A 15700-nucleotide genomic window follows, 5' to 3' on the forward strand; every position below is an offset into this window, starting at 1 on the left:
TGGTAATGACCGACCTTAAGAAGAAGGCAAGGCTGCATGTGAGAATTTAGTGACACTACAAATAAATCGACAGCAGATAACTAACTGATAATTTGGTCTACGTCAACGTCTAAACTAATGATAGAGTGTGAATAAGTTCAGTGTGTTGACTACTTCACTTATCACCTGGAAGTCTCATCATTCCGGGTACGTTGCCACCTGATGAGATTTCCCTACGAAGTCAGAAATCTCGACTGATCTCTGCCAACTTGCATCATTTGTGGGGTTGTAGAGATGTCCGTCTTTTTAAGTATAGGAAGTGGATACTGTCAAGCACTCCGCTTTAACACTGAACTTAAAAGTAGTAGACATGAGTAGGTTTCAAATTTTTGATCACAGGTGCCTTTGAAGCATTGTTCTCGTTTCGTAGAACCACCGAGTAAACAATGTCGAGATTAAGTACGGAGTACTAAATAAAGATGGTACATCGGTTGATCAGATTATAGATCTTCAATGATTGATGTGGTTGAGACGTGTCACATATGCCTAACTACCGCTACCACATTATTCCGACCACTTTTACCCTTCATTTTGCTAGTTTCATCCCGTCGTAACAATGGGGTATGGCTACTTGGGTCAGGGCACATCTATGCCAGGATCCAAGTTGATGATGAGTGACTGACTCACTGACAACCACATCAAAAATATACAATTATATATGTGATTTACTTATGTGGTTAAAAAAATCAGGTTTGTATACCCTGAGTTAGGTAGTAGTTAATATAAACTAAACAATAACTAAACACATACTTACAATCCACATTTTCAATAGATTTAAATGCATCGATTAACTGTGATACAGTTAGTTAATGCTGTCGAGATTCCATGGCCACCTATATTGTCTGAACACGTGTTAAACAAAGCTTTTGTTTGGTTTTCAGAAATTTATCAATTTATACACAATAATATTTCACTACTGTTGTCAATTTAACTTTTATCTGTGGTACGATGATGAAAAAGTATGTAAACATCAGAGGCATATTCGAATTGTATACTTTGCACAAAATAAGTCTGTAAATTTCCGTTAAATATTCGACGTAAAAAAGAAAAGTAGATAGTCTCCCTATATACTTTACTGTACCTGTAGTGAACAAGAACACAGGTGGGGACAATCGAATGTATTTAGCACGAAAATTACAGACTATTTCAATAAACTCTGAATACCATATAGTAAATCGTCAATTTGCAAAATATTAATGCATCATATCAAACTGGACTGTTTCTGTTGCAAATATTAATCCATTGTCTCCCATTCCATTACTCATGAGTTTTCTAACAAATTCCATTGTGTTCTCGCTCTTCTTTTTTTTTATCTTCCCCTCATCTTCTGATCAATATAAGTAGCACGCACCACATACCTTTTATTTTCAAACTTTTTTTGCTTGCTTGGGATAAGTGAATTATTGAGTCACATATTTACTCCTTCCTAACAGTATTTACATTTTACATATTCGTATCATTTTACTACATATAACGATTCAATTAGCCAACGCACTTGTTTTATCGTTTGATACTCTTCTTACCAAAGTGATCCAGGTTTTTAGCATCAACAATACGGTTTGCGTGATTAATTGTCACTCGAACCCTTTCTCCATGTCAATGCAGACAAATGATAGCATGTTCACATTGTTTGATCTGTTAAAGCACATTCATTATTAATGCGATTTACTCTTAATTAGTTGAATAAATCAATAGTATTATATACCCCAAACTGTATGAAAACACACATCACGAAAGTAACATCAACCAACAAGTTGACAATTCCTTATTCCTTGTAATTTGCCTGGTTTTCACATAAAAATACAGTGAAACTGCTGTAGAGAGATAAAAAAGACTGCCAGTCAACGTAAACTATGTTTGAATTAAAATCCATCCCAAGTTGCGAGGTCGTGGATATGCAGTGCTGAGGAGTCCCATATTATGATGAAAGATCTGTCCAGTGTTTCTAAGTTGTCAATGGTTGTTTAACCTAGATCGGTTGGTGATTTCAATCGAAAACAAAAATGTTATGAATTAGCCTTTTATCAAAAGACGTCTGAAAACTGTCAAAATTAATGGATGAAATCATCTGACAGACTGGTATTATACAATGTGGCTCGTTAATGGCTGTGCATGAGACCGAATTATTGACATAAGAAGAAAAAGTAGATGATTTGCAGAGTAGTTCTCCTCTTAAAAAGTCGCACACCTACATAAAAAATACTGAACATGGGAATGAGCATGATTAGAGGTCATTTAACTGATAAACAATTGTAGGATATAATATATATAGGTCATTTACTCTCCAATGAAATCAACGTTTAAATTTTATATCGACATAAGTAGTATATAACGCTATTCAGGAATAGAATGTCTGGCAGCAGGAGGTCAAGAAGATCGAGGAGGAAAGAACAGGAACAGAAAGAAATTGATATGGAAATGCAGGAACAATTAAGTCTGAGACGATTGACTGATATTTGTAAAAGGAACAATCAAGTTTGAAACAATTGATTAACATTTTGCAAACTCAGTGTTTACTGTATGGTTCTCAGATATTACTAAAACGTTCTGTAATTTAGTGTTCACATATATTAGGTTGTGCCCACCAATATTCTCACTCACTACACTACTTGTTTCCGCGTTATCTCTAAACGGCGTTATTAAATACGACTAAATAATACGTCTAATAATCCACGTCTTATCCAATAGTCGAGATTATTTTTTTCCGCGAACACAACATTTTCTTTTCTATCAACATCATCTTGTTACCCAGAGAAGATTTGTCGAGAACTGCATCAATGTACACCATAACTTAGTTGAAAAGTTTGTAATTTACAGGAATCCTTGGTTTACGCTAGATGCTTGCTAATGCACCAGTCATTGAATAGTAATTATTGTTACGGTAACTAGTATTCTATTTGTTGATTTGATCACCCATAACTCTCCTACAACTTACCCCTAACCTAATCATCATCAAACACCTAAGTAGATTAGTTATTGAACATAAGTAATGCACTTCACATTCACTATAATCTATGGAGATTCACAGGTTCTTCGACTGATTTTAAATTTCTTACCCGATATTCTATATCAGGTTTCAACAGTGATCATTCACATGAACGTTGGATATTACTTCATTGTAATTTATTTTAATACAAGAGAATGGAATTTCGCATAACTTACTTACTTACGCCTGTTACTCCTCGTGAAGGAGCATAGGCCGCTCACCAGCATTCACCATCCAACTCTGTCCTGGGCAGTCCTTTCCAGTTGTTATTCATTCTTTTCATGTCTGCTTCTATTTCCCGATGTAGTCTGTTCTTTGGCCTTCCTCTTTTCCGCTTCCCTTCAGGATTCCAAGTTAGGACTTGCCTAGTGATGCAGTTTAATGATTTGAGTAATGTATGTTCTATCCATTCCCATCGTCTTTTATTAATTTCCTCTTCATCTGGAAGCTGGTTTGTTCTCTCCCACAGAAGGCTGTTGCTGATGGTATCCGGCCAATCGATGTTGAGTATCTTGCGTAGACAGCTATTTATAAATACTTGTACCTTCTTGATGTTGGTTGTTGTAGTTCTCCAAGTTTCAGCTCCGTACAGTAGAACTGCCTTGACGTTCGTATTGAAGATTCTCACTTTGATATTGGTTGAAAGTTGTTTTGAGTTCCATATTTTCTTCAATTGTAGGAATGCGACCCTTGCTTTGCCGATCCTCACCTTTACGTCTGCATCTGAGCCTCCTTGTTCATCGATGATGCTTCCCAGGTATGTGGAGGATTCTACATCTTCCAGAGTTTCGCCATCAAGTGTGACTGAATTGGTGTTCTCCGTGTTGTATTTGAGGACCCTGGTTTTCCTTTTGTGTATACTGAGGCCTACTGATGCAGAGACTGCTGCTACACTGGTTGTCTTTATCTGTATTTGTTCATGTGTATGCGATAGGAGGGCTAGGTCATCTGCGAAGTCCAAATCGTCTAATTGATTCTGAGCTGTCCATTGTACGCCGTGTTTCTCCTCAAATGTCGAGGTCTTCATAATCCAGTCGACCACCAGAAGAAAAAGGAAGGGAGAGAGTAGACAGCCTTATCTGACTCCGATCCTTACTTGGAATGCATCTGTTGGCTGTCCTCCATGCATGACTGCAGTGTGGTCCGTTGTATGAATTCCCGATTATATTGACGATCTTATCAGGTAAAGCATAGTGTCGAAGAAGTTTCCATAATGTTCTCCTATCTACATTGTCCAACGCCTTTTCATAATCAATGAAGTTGATGTATAGTGGCGAGAATTTCGCATAACAATCTCTTATATCTTACTGTCGTATATGTAATGATTTTCAAATGTATAGCCTAGTATACATACATATGGAACATTATCAATATAAGAGAATAGGTTTCACAAGTTATTATAATTATTTGTTGAACAAATATAGCTTGCTTCTAGTTTATTACATATGAAAAAAAAGTATAATACAAATGACCTTTTAATAAAATTGATATCTTATTATGATTATTATGTTGTTGATTGTATATGATAATTAAAAGTATTCGAATTAATGTGCTAAGAATTTCTGAAGGTGTAATTTAAGGCAAGTAGGACCAAATGAACATAAATGAACGTATTATAACTAAAATTTTCTTCCTTCCATTAAACTTAGTACATGTAACTATCAAATCTTTGAGTAAAACATCAGATTGTATATGTTCTTTCAAACATTAAATATTCTCCATCGTGTTGATTTCATGGTTTGATAAATTGAATAAACAAAATCCAATGTTGACCCCGATTATCTAAACATTTAACTGAATTATATTGTTCAGAATATATATATATATATATATTCGAGCAGTGGGGTTAGGTAGGGTTGCCCAATCTCACCATTCCTCTTCAACTTTGCCATCGATAACATTCTGGAAACAGCTCTGATGAATGTAAGTAATGGTGGTGTGGATCTGTTGCCTGGAGAAAGACTTCTCGACCTTGAGTGTGCGGATGATATTGTCTTACTGTGCGATAATGCCCAAGGCATGCAATCCGCACTTAATCAGTTGGCAATCAGTGTCCGTAGGTATGGTATGTGCTTTGCACCTTCTAAGTGCAAAGTACTTCTACAAGACTGGCAGGATTCCAATCCTGTACTCACCCTGGACGGTGAACAGATAGACGTAGTCGAGAAGTTCGTGTATCTGGGTAGCTGCATAAGTGCTGGTGGTGGCGTGAGTGATGAGATCAATGCACGAATAGTGAAAGCCAGAGCGGTTTATGCCAATCTGGGCCACCTTTGGCGCCTTCGTGATGTTAGTCTGGCTGTAAAAGGTCGGATCTACAACGTGTCGGTGAGAGCAGTTCTGCTCTATGCTTGTGAAACCTGGTCTCTCCGAGTTGAGGATGTTGGACGACTCTGTGTTTGATCATCATTGTCTCCAAAGGATTGCTGACATCCAGTGGCAACACCATGTCAGTAATGCAGAGGTTCGGTATCGTGTGTTCGGGCACAGAGATGATAATTCAATTGGTGTCACCATCTTGAAACACCGACTTCGGTGGCTTGGACATGTTCTCCGAATGTCGTCCCAGAGAATTCCACGTCGTGCATTATTTGCCGACTCTGGGACTGGTTGGAAGAAGCGGAGAGGTGGTCAGTGCATGACATGGTGTCGTGGCATATATAATATATATATATATATATATATATATATATATATATATATATATATATTATAATTTTGAATAATTTTTTTGGTTAGCGTTTTTTTAGCGAGTTAGTTTTCTACGGGATGGGGACGCTAACCCCATGCATGAAAGAAAGCTGCAAAGGACTGGCTTTTGTTGGTCCTTCACGACTCCCTGGTCGGGGTCTGAGAGATGGTGCTACACAGTGGCTAGAGACGTTATCAGATATGGCTCAGAATAGAAGCCAGTGGCGAACCTGCTGTAACCTTCTTTTACTTTCTTCATAAAAAGTGGTTGTGTCTCCCTTACTTGAAAGATTTCTTCCGATTGTACCTTTCCGTTCCCTCATTAGCACGCTTCGACCACCAGGCTTCTCGGTCCTTACGCAAGCTTTGCCCAATTTCCTTACGTAACATCCTTCGCTTATGGTCAAACTCACGGTCACCCGGAGTAGACCGACGGGCTTCAATGAGTTGCAAGGAGCCTGAAGAAACCCAGTGCTTATAAGCGGGACGTTTCGCGAACCCACAACTGACTGTACCCGCCATTTTGATGGCGTCATGCAATGCAACCAATGCTCATCTATACTTTTCGGTGGAATGGTAGCTAGCCTAGAGGCTAGCTCGGTTCGATACTTACTTGCAACAGAAGTTGCAACCAGCTTGCTAATATCAATCCGTTGATGGCGGTCACTTCTTTGGCCACTGAAAAGTAAGGCAAGATTGGCGCAGACCAAGGCATGGTCAGAGTCCAGTTAGGTACTCCACAAGGAGCGGCAGTCTTGTACACAACCACGCCAGCGGTAGCTGATCGCGATGTGATCAATCTGAGTCCAGGCTTGAGATGCAGAGGGAGGACGCCAGGTGGCACATCAGCGATGACTGTGCCGAAAGTTAGTGCTAGCTAGAAACAGGTTGTGGTCTGTGCAAAGTTGCAGTAGACGATCCCCGTTATCTGACCTGCGACCAACGAGTCCCCATCGGCCAACTAAACGACTCTCTTCTGTGCCTAGACGCCCGACCTGAGCATTCAAGTCTCCGGCTAGTACTACAATATCTGTCGAACGCACTTTCTGGAGAAGAACAGATAGCTGGTGGTAAAACTCATCCTTGATTGCATCCGGGCTGCAATCTTTCGGGGCATAGGCGGAGACGACGAAAAGACATCGTTTCCCACGCCGATTTCTTCTCACTTTGATGGAACTTTCTAGTCTAACAGCACATAACCGTCTGTTTATGGGGATCCAATCGACTAGTGCTGCCTCAGCTCTAGCGCTTAGTGCGACACCAACGCCAGCAAGACCAGCCGAAGATGCCACAGGGTCCCCGGATAAGCGCACGTAAAACAAGCTTTTTGAAGTGACAGATGTAGAGCGAATTTGTAGTACTTCACCAGAGTTTTGAATACGGGTCTCAGATAGACAGCAAACGTCGATATTAATACTTTCCAAAGACATAGCCAGCGAACGTTGAAGGCAGCTAGTTTGAATGGTGCACGTGGTTTCAGAAAAACTGCTTCGGTACTCATATTCGGTGGTAACATACAATTTCCAACCGGACAGTGACTCGAGAACGTTTAGATACAGTCGAATTTCCACCAAAGACGAGCCGCTGTATAAGTATAAAAGAGGGTGAATAATGTGGAAAATAATAATAATAATAATAATAATAATAATAATGATAATAATAATAATAATATTAATAATGACAATAATAGTAATGATGATAATTTGAATCAATTGATTGTTTTTCGAAGCGAGAAATGTAGTTTTCATAGACATAGAGAGTTCATCATTTGTGTGTGGGCTGTGATACTGCCCGGGTGCTCAAACCGAAGCAGGTGGTTATCTTAGGGGGCCACTCCCCGAGCCTTTGACCTAAAGGTCTAACCCACAAGACAGTGGAGCATCGTAAGAAGATGCAATCCCATAGCAGCCGGTGACCAACGATTGGTTCATTCGCCATTTGTTCCCGCAGGATACTGGAGCCCATGTGCACCATTGGTTTGTGATCCGGTTAAAGCGCCGGACATTCGCTTTTCGTCCTCTCATTTTCGTAAACAACACCCCCGCCACGAGAAGGCAATGAGTAGGACTTCCCTGGCAGAGGCTATATACGCGCGGCCGTGTGAGAGTATTTCGAGAGGGAGAGCGGACTCTCCCCACTCTCGGCCGTACCAGGGCATTCGGGGGCAGCATCATTGATGAACAGGGTGGATCTGATGCAGATGTGAAGGCGCAGATCGGAAAAGCAAGAGCAGCATATTTACAACTGAGGAACATCTGGAACTCAAAGCAACTGTCAACCAACACCAAGGTCGGGATTTTCAACACAAATGTCAAGACAGTTCTACTGTATGGGGCAGAAACCTGGAGAACTACGAAAGCCATCATCCAGCAGATACAGGTGTTTATTAACAGTTGTCTACGCAAAATACTTCAGATCCGTTGGCCAGACACTATTAGCAACAACGTACTGTGGGAGAGGACAAACCAGATTCCAGCGGAGGAAGGAATCAGGAAGAAGCACTGGAAGTGGATAGGACACACATTGAGGAAAGCACCCAACTGCGTCACAAGACAAGCCCTCACATGGAATCCTCAAGGCCAAAGGAGGAGAAGAGGAAGACCAAAGAACACATTACGCCGAGAAATGGAAATAGACATGAGAAAAATGAACAAGAATTGGATGGAACTAGAAAAGAAGGCCCAGGACAGAGTGGGTTGGAGAATGCTGGTCGGCGGCCTATGCTCCATTGGGAGTAACAAGCGTGAGTAATATATATATATAGATATAGTGTCACTAAAGTTTGCGAAAACCTGTGAACACTTCATTAACTCAACTGTAATATGGTAAGTAGTCTGTGCTAAATTAGTAAGTGTTAAATTTCAATTTAGCGTAAACATATAAATTTACACACTACACAAACTGGAGTACAAATGGGAAATGCATGCTGTAAACTTTATTGTTTAGAACATAGTATACAACTAAATGGTTTGATACTAACTATTGAATTCTTTAATCAACAAGATAATATGTTTAATACAATTTTCTCCAGCAAAATTCCGGAAAATACGCATTAAATGTTTTATTTATAGATTTAGGACCTAATGTTATTGATGAAGTGAGAACTGATCCACACAAACAACTATTTCATCCAGAACAAATAATCACAGGAAACGATGCGACAAGTAATCATCCTCGAGGCCACTATACGATTAGCAAAGACAGTATTAACCTGGTTCTGGATCGCATTAGAAGATCTGCTGATCAGTGTACGGTTTTCTTAATTTTTCATTCATTTGAAGGAGGTACTTGGTCTGGATCACATCATTGTTAATGGAGAGATTGAACGTAGAATATGGTAAACAGTTTAATCTTGAATTCGCTGTTTATACAGCAATAAAGATTGCTACAACTGATGTTGAAACATACAATACAATTATTATCACCCATGCAACACTAGAGCATCCAGATTGTGCTTTCGTGGCGGATAAACGGGCAATTTACTATATTTGCGGGTAACTAACATGTGACAGTTACAAACCAGTTGAATTCTATTTTTCTCAGGAAAATTCATCTATTTGTTTATTTAAACACAAATGTTAGTACGAGGGAGCAACAAATACACATGCGCCACACTTTAACATATGATTTGTGTGAGGGACGGGATACCGCGCGAGTGCCCAAACCGAAGTACGTAGTTTTCTAAGGGGGCCACACCCGGAGTCTTAGACCTAAAGGTCCAACCCATAAGACAGCGGAGAAACGTAAGGAGATGCATTCTCGTGGCAGCCGGTGACCAACAATAGGTTTATACGCCATTTGGTTCTTCAGAATCCTGGAGCCCATGTTCACCATTGGTTCGAAATCAGGGTCTTCCAACCCCCCTAGGTGGGTCTCCATATCCATCGATCCGGTGAAAGCACCGGACATTCGCCTTTTGTCCTCTCAATTTCGTAAACAAAACCCCCACCTCGAGGCGGTGAGTAGGACTTTCCTGGCAGTGGTTGTATATGAGTGGCCATGTAAAAGGATTTCGGGAGGGAGAGCGGACTTCCCACCCTCGGCCGTACCCGGGCATTCGGGGGCCGTAACATAAGAAGACCTAATTATTTAAATCTAACGAGACTGATCACTTGAATTTTTACTTCCATCACTGCTTTAATTTTCTTTCAAATGATTAAACGTGACCTACGTACTGGGAAATATATGGCGTATTGCTTATTATATCGTGATGTTACTCCTAAAGATGTTAATATGGTCATCGCAAGTATAAGAACTAACGGAACGGTCCAATTTGTTGTCCAACTGGATTCAAAGTTGCAGTTAATTGTCAACCTCCAGCATCCAGACATAATGATGACTTAGCTAAAGATCAAAGAGCTGTACGTATGCTAAGTAATATAACTGCAATTTCAGAAGCATGGATGAAAGTGGATGGTAAACTTGATTTAATGTATTCGGAACACCAATTTGTTCATTGGTATGTAAATGAAGGTATGAAAGAAAGTGAATTCAGTGAAGCATAAGAAGATATAGCTACTTTAGAAAAGATTATGAAGAGATTGGTCAATAAACACTTAATAGAGGTGAAAACGGATTTCGACTGTTACTTTTACAGGAGCTTCACCCAGTCAGTCACAACGTACAACTTCGCACGTACGTACATCAGTTCGAGTTGCTATACCACATTAGCAGAGAGATACAATTGTCGATTCAAATCCCATGGTGGTAGAGGTAGTAAAAGTATAAGCAGTGATCAGAAAGATTAGTTTTTGAAGATGTTATTCAAGGAGTATAATCCAGTGAAATAAATTTGGAAAGAGGGCATGAAGAATTCAGAAGATTGGAATATGGGAAAACACAAAGAGTGGATGCACCTGCGCCATCGCAAACGATTTTGAGTCATGTCATTCAAAGTCTCTAACCATCGGTTGCCATCGTCTCGCAAATCCCAACCAGGTGGTCTACACCTGCCAACGTGGCTCAGTCCACTTGTCAATGACTTCACGGATTTGTGCCATGTTTGGTCTCGCGATCCCTAGCTTTATTCCAACCTATTCCTAAACTATAAAACATAGCACGTCTGTGGTTGGGCATACGTAACACGTGTCCCGGCCATCTCAACTGATGAAGTCTCACTACTTCATCAACCGATTTGCCATCCTTACCTAGTACCCGTTTCCTAACAACTACATTACTTATTCGGTGGTCCCAGGATATACGAGCAATGTTTCGAAGACAGCTATGGTCGAATACTAGTAACCTACTGTTATCCTCTACTCTTAGCGGCCATGTTTCACTGCCATAAAGTAGGACGGAACGAACTGCTGCGCAGTAAACACGTCCTTTGGTTGATAGACGGACATCTCACCTACGCCATAAATGACTCAGGTTAGAAAAAGCTAGTTGAGCCTTCTCTGTCCGTGCTGAGATTTCGCCACACACCAGAATACAAGAGTTGATGAGATTCCCAAGATAAGTGAAGCGGTTGACACACTCAACTACTCCACTCCCTATCATTAGTTCATGTGTCCGTTCAACCCAATCCTGAAGCAACATTTTGCATTTCGAGGAAGGGAATCGCATCCGAATATGTTTGCATTGTTGATTAGAGTGGTCAGAAGACTGCATTCTGTAAGCGTCTTCACCAAAAAGAACTATGTCATCGGTATATTCCAAGTCAGTAAGTGAATCTTCCGGTAAAAGTTCAGGAGCCTCACTAACTACTGAGAGCAAATCAATTGCGATCAGTCAGGTATATTCAGACGAAATGATCATACCTTTTGTTTGGATAATTATTTGCAATACATTGTTCGTTTTAACTATACTCTTTCAATGGGTCAACACGTTATCAAATGGATAATATATGTATGGTTTATCATTTTTGTGCCTTAACGCTACGCAAGTGTAGAAGATTGTATGAAGTAGTGGTAGTCTATAGGATACTCAAAACACCTGTATTCGTACCAATGAACTAAAAGGAGAGGCGGCATCCCAGCATTATGTGACTATACGGTGATGCATGTTACTTATGTTGATAGTTATGAACAGTATATAGCACCGGTTAGAAGTGAAGTGCCTGAGAGCAGAAGAATGATAACACAGAAAACTAAGAGCAATCGAGATAACAGATATGAAGGAACAATGAAGTTTGTAAGGAAAAGTTCGAAAATGTGCAAATTACGTATCTAATGTATAGTTTTCACATTTTACTGAACCACTGTGACTTCGAACTGAACAAATTGGTTCGCCCACCTGAGTTCTTCGTTTACAACAGTACTACATCACCTGTAGAAGACGACTACGAAGAAGCTCAAGTATCCTCTAGCTACCTTTAGAGATACTATACCGTAGAGACCCCTTTCCATCCGGTTCCTATAAACCCCGCATCCGTACTCTAGACATCGTGACCATGAAAAAACTCAATATTTTGATTAGTTAAATAAGCTCGCATAGGTTAATTCATTGGACCCGATGGAACACAACCTAGATTCTCAAAAATCCAGATTTCTATCGCGAATCTCTTAAACATGTTTCGATCTACTTATAACCCAAGGTAGATTAGTAAAGAACTGGAAGAATGCCAAATTAAGTCATGTCTTCGAGACAAGTACGAAACAAACCTGAGAAACATAGATATGCAAGGCCAACCAGCGTGGTTGTTTAGATTTTAGAGGTTATTCGGAAATATCTAGGCGAAAATCTGGTCCTTTCTGAAAGGTAGCACGGTTTCAGGAAGCCCGTGAGAGTTGGTGTTATATCGACTAAAGGGTACCTATGAATGTAGCCCTCATCGACTGCAGTAAGGCTTCTGATAAACTTCCACACATCATCCTGTTATTTAAATCAAATGATATCGGGATTAGAGGCAACTTATTTATGTGGATAAGAACTTTCCTCGTTGGGGATCAATCCCAGGTGTTCTAACCGAGAGACTGTACTTAGTGGAGTCCTGGGATAGTTTCGGTACGTATTATTCATACAGTATGTAAATAACCTTATCCTATCATCGAATTCGTTATATGCTGACGGTATCAAGAAAAAATGGGGAGCGAGAAAATGAAAGATTAGAGCCTCAAAATGACATGCAGCCATCTCGTTACTCTAAAATTTGTCAATAAGGGCACCCATGTGTGATATAATGCACATTGGTCATCAAAATACAGATACATACATGACAAGTGACATTAAGCAACCTGTTCCTCAGAAACAATAACCTGAAGTTCATCGTTGGTTAAAACTTGAAAACTCCACCTTGCTATGCAATAGCTGCCTACGGTCTCAGAAACCTCTGGTCATAACGTGGAGCCGGCGGTCATGTCGATGTTGAGACCTTTAAGACTTTACCGTGTTTATTTGGCCTAAACCTGAATAATGCATACAAGCATCCATCCCGTCCAAAATAAGAGAATGAACTGATGGCAAAGATACAGAGTACAAAACTCCCGTAAACGAGACTATCTAAACAGAAGGAGCAGACGTGACTTGACCACATATTCTAATGATGAACTAGCGAATAACATACCAACATCCTTTTCTCTCAAAACGAAATTTACGAGAAATTCCTGGGAATACCCATTTGGCTATATCGTTCCAGTTCGTGATGAAAACCCTAAATATAGTTCCTAACCTTAACGATCAACCATAAATCATAATTCTAGTTCTTCGCCCTGGTTTATAAACCTTATTTGGTCCTAGTTAGTAGGTGGGTATCCTCAAGATCACTTCAGCGTCTCTAGGTCCTAAATAAATTATAGTCCCACCCAAATTATTTGTCAAGTGCTTATCAACTTTCTCATCGAGTTATCAACAATGAAGCTCATCCACTCAACATGTGGTTAAAACTTCATCTTTTGACGCACTCAAAAGATGGATCGGCTGAGACCAACGCCGCTTGGACTAAAACAGGTCACCCGCCCTTCTATATTTTCTAGACTGAGACTACTGTGACTGAGGAATGTCTTGGCAAGACAATTATTAGCATAAAGCGCACCTAATAGTCTGAACAAAACCCCGCTAATCTTAGGAGCAGTTACAACACTCAATCCGTCAGCCTTCATACTGAAACTATGTGCTTACCATCGATAAGCATATTTAACGTCATCACAGTCATCTATTCAAAAAGAGGATGATTTGACCAGCAATTTATTACATGGACATATTATTTAAGAGGGATAAACCTGGAACTGTGAGTAGCACCAACACCAGGTCTGCCGTGCTTGACAGGCTTATAGGTTATTGAAAATTCTCCGAGGTAGTGGCCGAGCATTTCAGGTCTGATCTCGACAGTGTTAAATGACTTTCCGTTATAAACACCAACAACTGATCCGATCATCTCGGGAAGAACAATCATATCTCTGATATGAGTTTTGACAGCCTGAAGACAATATATTTAATAGATACTTACAGCCGGCTTTTCACCAAAAGGACATTCTTTCTTGCTTTTCCTAAGCTTTTTTAGGAGCGTCATGTGTTTATTACGAAGTTTTTTTTTAATTCTTCTACGTATCCGAGCAGGCATCAGCTGGGCTAATTGATCCCTAACAAGAATTTTCGGTCATATTAAAAAAACTACACACAAGTTCATATCCAGAAGCTGGTCTAAATCAACACCTCGATAGAAGAACTTCTTGAAGGGTCTACGTTTCTTGACGGTTTCTTCAGCCTACGAGCGCTAGAAATATAAGAATCCGCAACTTACCATTACGAAACTCAGGTCGTGACTTTCTAACTTTGCCGCCTCCGACAAAAAAGTGAGTTAAAGATTTCAAGGCTATCCAAAAGTGAAAATCTAGTGCTAACTGATACAATCTCTCACATTTTAAAGACAGACTAGGGTGAGGCTTCTAATCAAGAAACTAAAATATTGGGTAACTGGACACTCTGTGATTACTTTCTTCAGTCTCCAGTAATAATTATAGTAGGTTGATAAACCTGTGTTAATCCTGACGCACTGCTTTCCAGTGTAGGTCCAGCTTCTCCTTGAAAGTATTCACTGATGAGGCTGATACCACTTGTTCGGGTAAGGCGGTCCAATCATTGACTACTCGATGAGAAAAACGGGACCCCACTTTAAGTTTATTAGATATTGGTTTATGAACCTTCTTGCTATGACCTCGGAGATTATTAGTGCTGGAGGGAGCAAAAAGATAAGACATATCAACACCCAAATCATAATTAAAGATACGAAATGCCAGTATAAGGTCACCTCGTGTCCTACGATACGACAAGGGGAAAAGATTTAGGCGTTTTAAACGCTCATCGTAAGGGAGTCTAGAAAGACCCTTCACTAATTTCGTTCCCACACGCTGGACACGCTCAAGTGAGTTAGTATCCCTAACCAGACACGGGCTAGCTGCTTGGATACAGTACTCTAAATGTGGTCTTACATAGGTGGGATATAAAATTCGAAACGTTTCCTCGTCAAAAGATTTGAACGCTCGGCGAAGTGACCATAACGCACGAAAACCTTTGACAGCGGCTGCTTTGCAATGCGTAGTTGTTTTTAAATCATGACTTAATACTACTCCTAAGTCTTTATGCTCTTGAGCACATGGGAGAGGTTTACCTTCAATAGTATAACGGTAACTACCACCGTGACTGATGTGCATTAGCACACTTTTCCTAGCATTGATTTCTAAGCCCAACTCTCAAGCCGATCTAACTAAATCGTCTAAGTCAGCTTGAAGATCCAGATGATCAGCCTCACGTTTTATTGTCCTCCAGATTTTTACGTCATCCGCAAGCAATAATGTCGACGACCTAAGTAACAGTGGTAACTCATTAACGTAGAGAAGGAAGAGCAGGGGGCCTAAGATGGTGCCTTGGGGTACACTACTTTTGACCGGCTTCCAATCGGATAGCGTTCCGTTAACCCTCACTCTCTGTCTGCGGTCACATGAGAAATTTCCTATCCACGCATGTACAGTACCTATTATTCCGAAGCTCGTGAGCTTCTGCATAAGACCTACGTGTGGAAGCTTGTCAAATGCTTTGCTAAAATCT

At 40.2% G+C, this 15700-nt stretch overlaps 1 protein-coding gene across 1 annotated transcript; it reads right to left on the reverse strand.

Annotated features, from left to right (window-relative positions):
• Positions 1–909: 909 nt before the first annotated feature.
• RPS15 (ribosomal protein S15) lies at positions 910–14533 on the reverse strand. The gene is made up of 5 exons (XM_051215612.1): positions 14397–14533; positions 14275–14360; positions 14103–14235; positions 13775–14072; positions 910–2008 (listed from the first exon to the last, which is right to left on the reverse strand). Exons 1-4 carry the CDS (start codon positions 14397–14399, stop codon positions 13857–13859), a joined length of 438 nt encoding a protein of 145 aa, XP_051066143.1. The 5' UTR covers positions 14400–14533; the 3' UTR covers positions 910–2008; positions 13775–13856.
• Positions 14534–15700: the final 1167 nt, after the last annotated feature.

The sequence above is a fragment of the Schistosoma haematobium genome, chromosome 4 (genome assembly GCF_000699445.3).
Source record: "Schistosoma haematobium chromosome 4, whole genome shotgun sequence".
Lineage (NCBI taxonomy): Eukaryota > Metazoa > Platyhelminthes > Trematoda > Strigeidida > Schistosomatidae > Schistosoma > Schistosoma haematobium.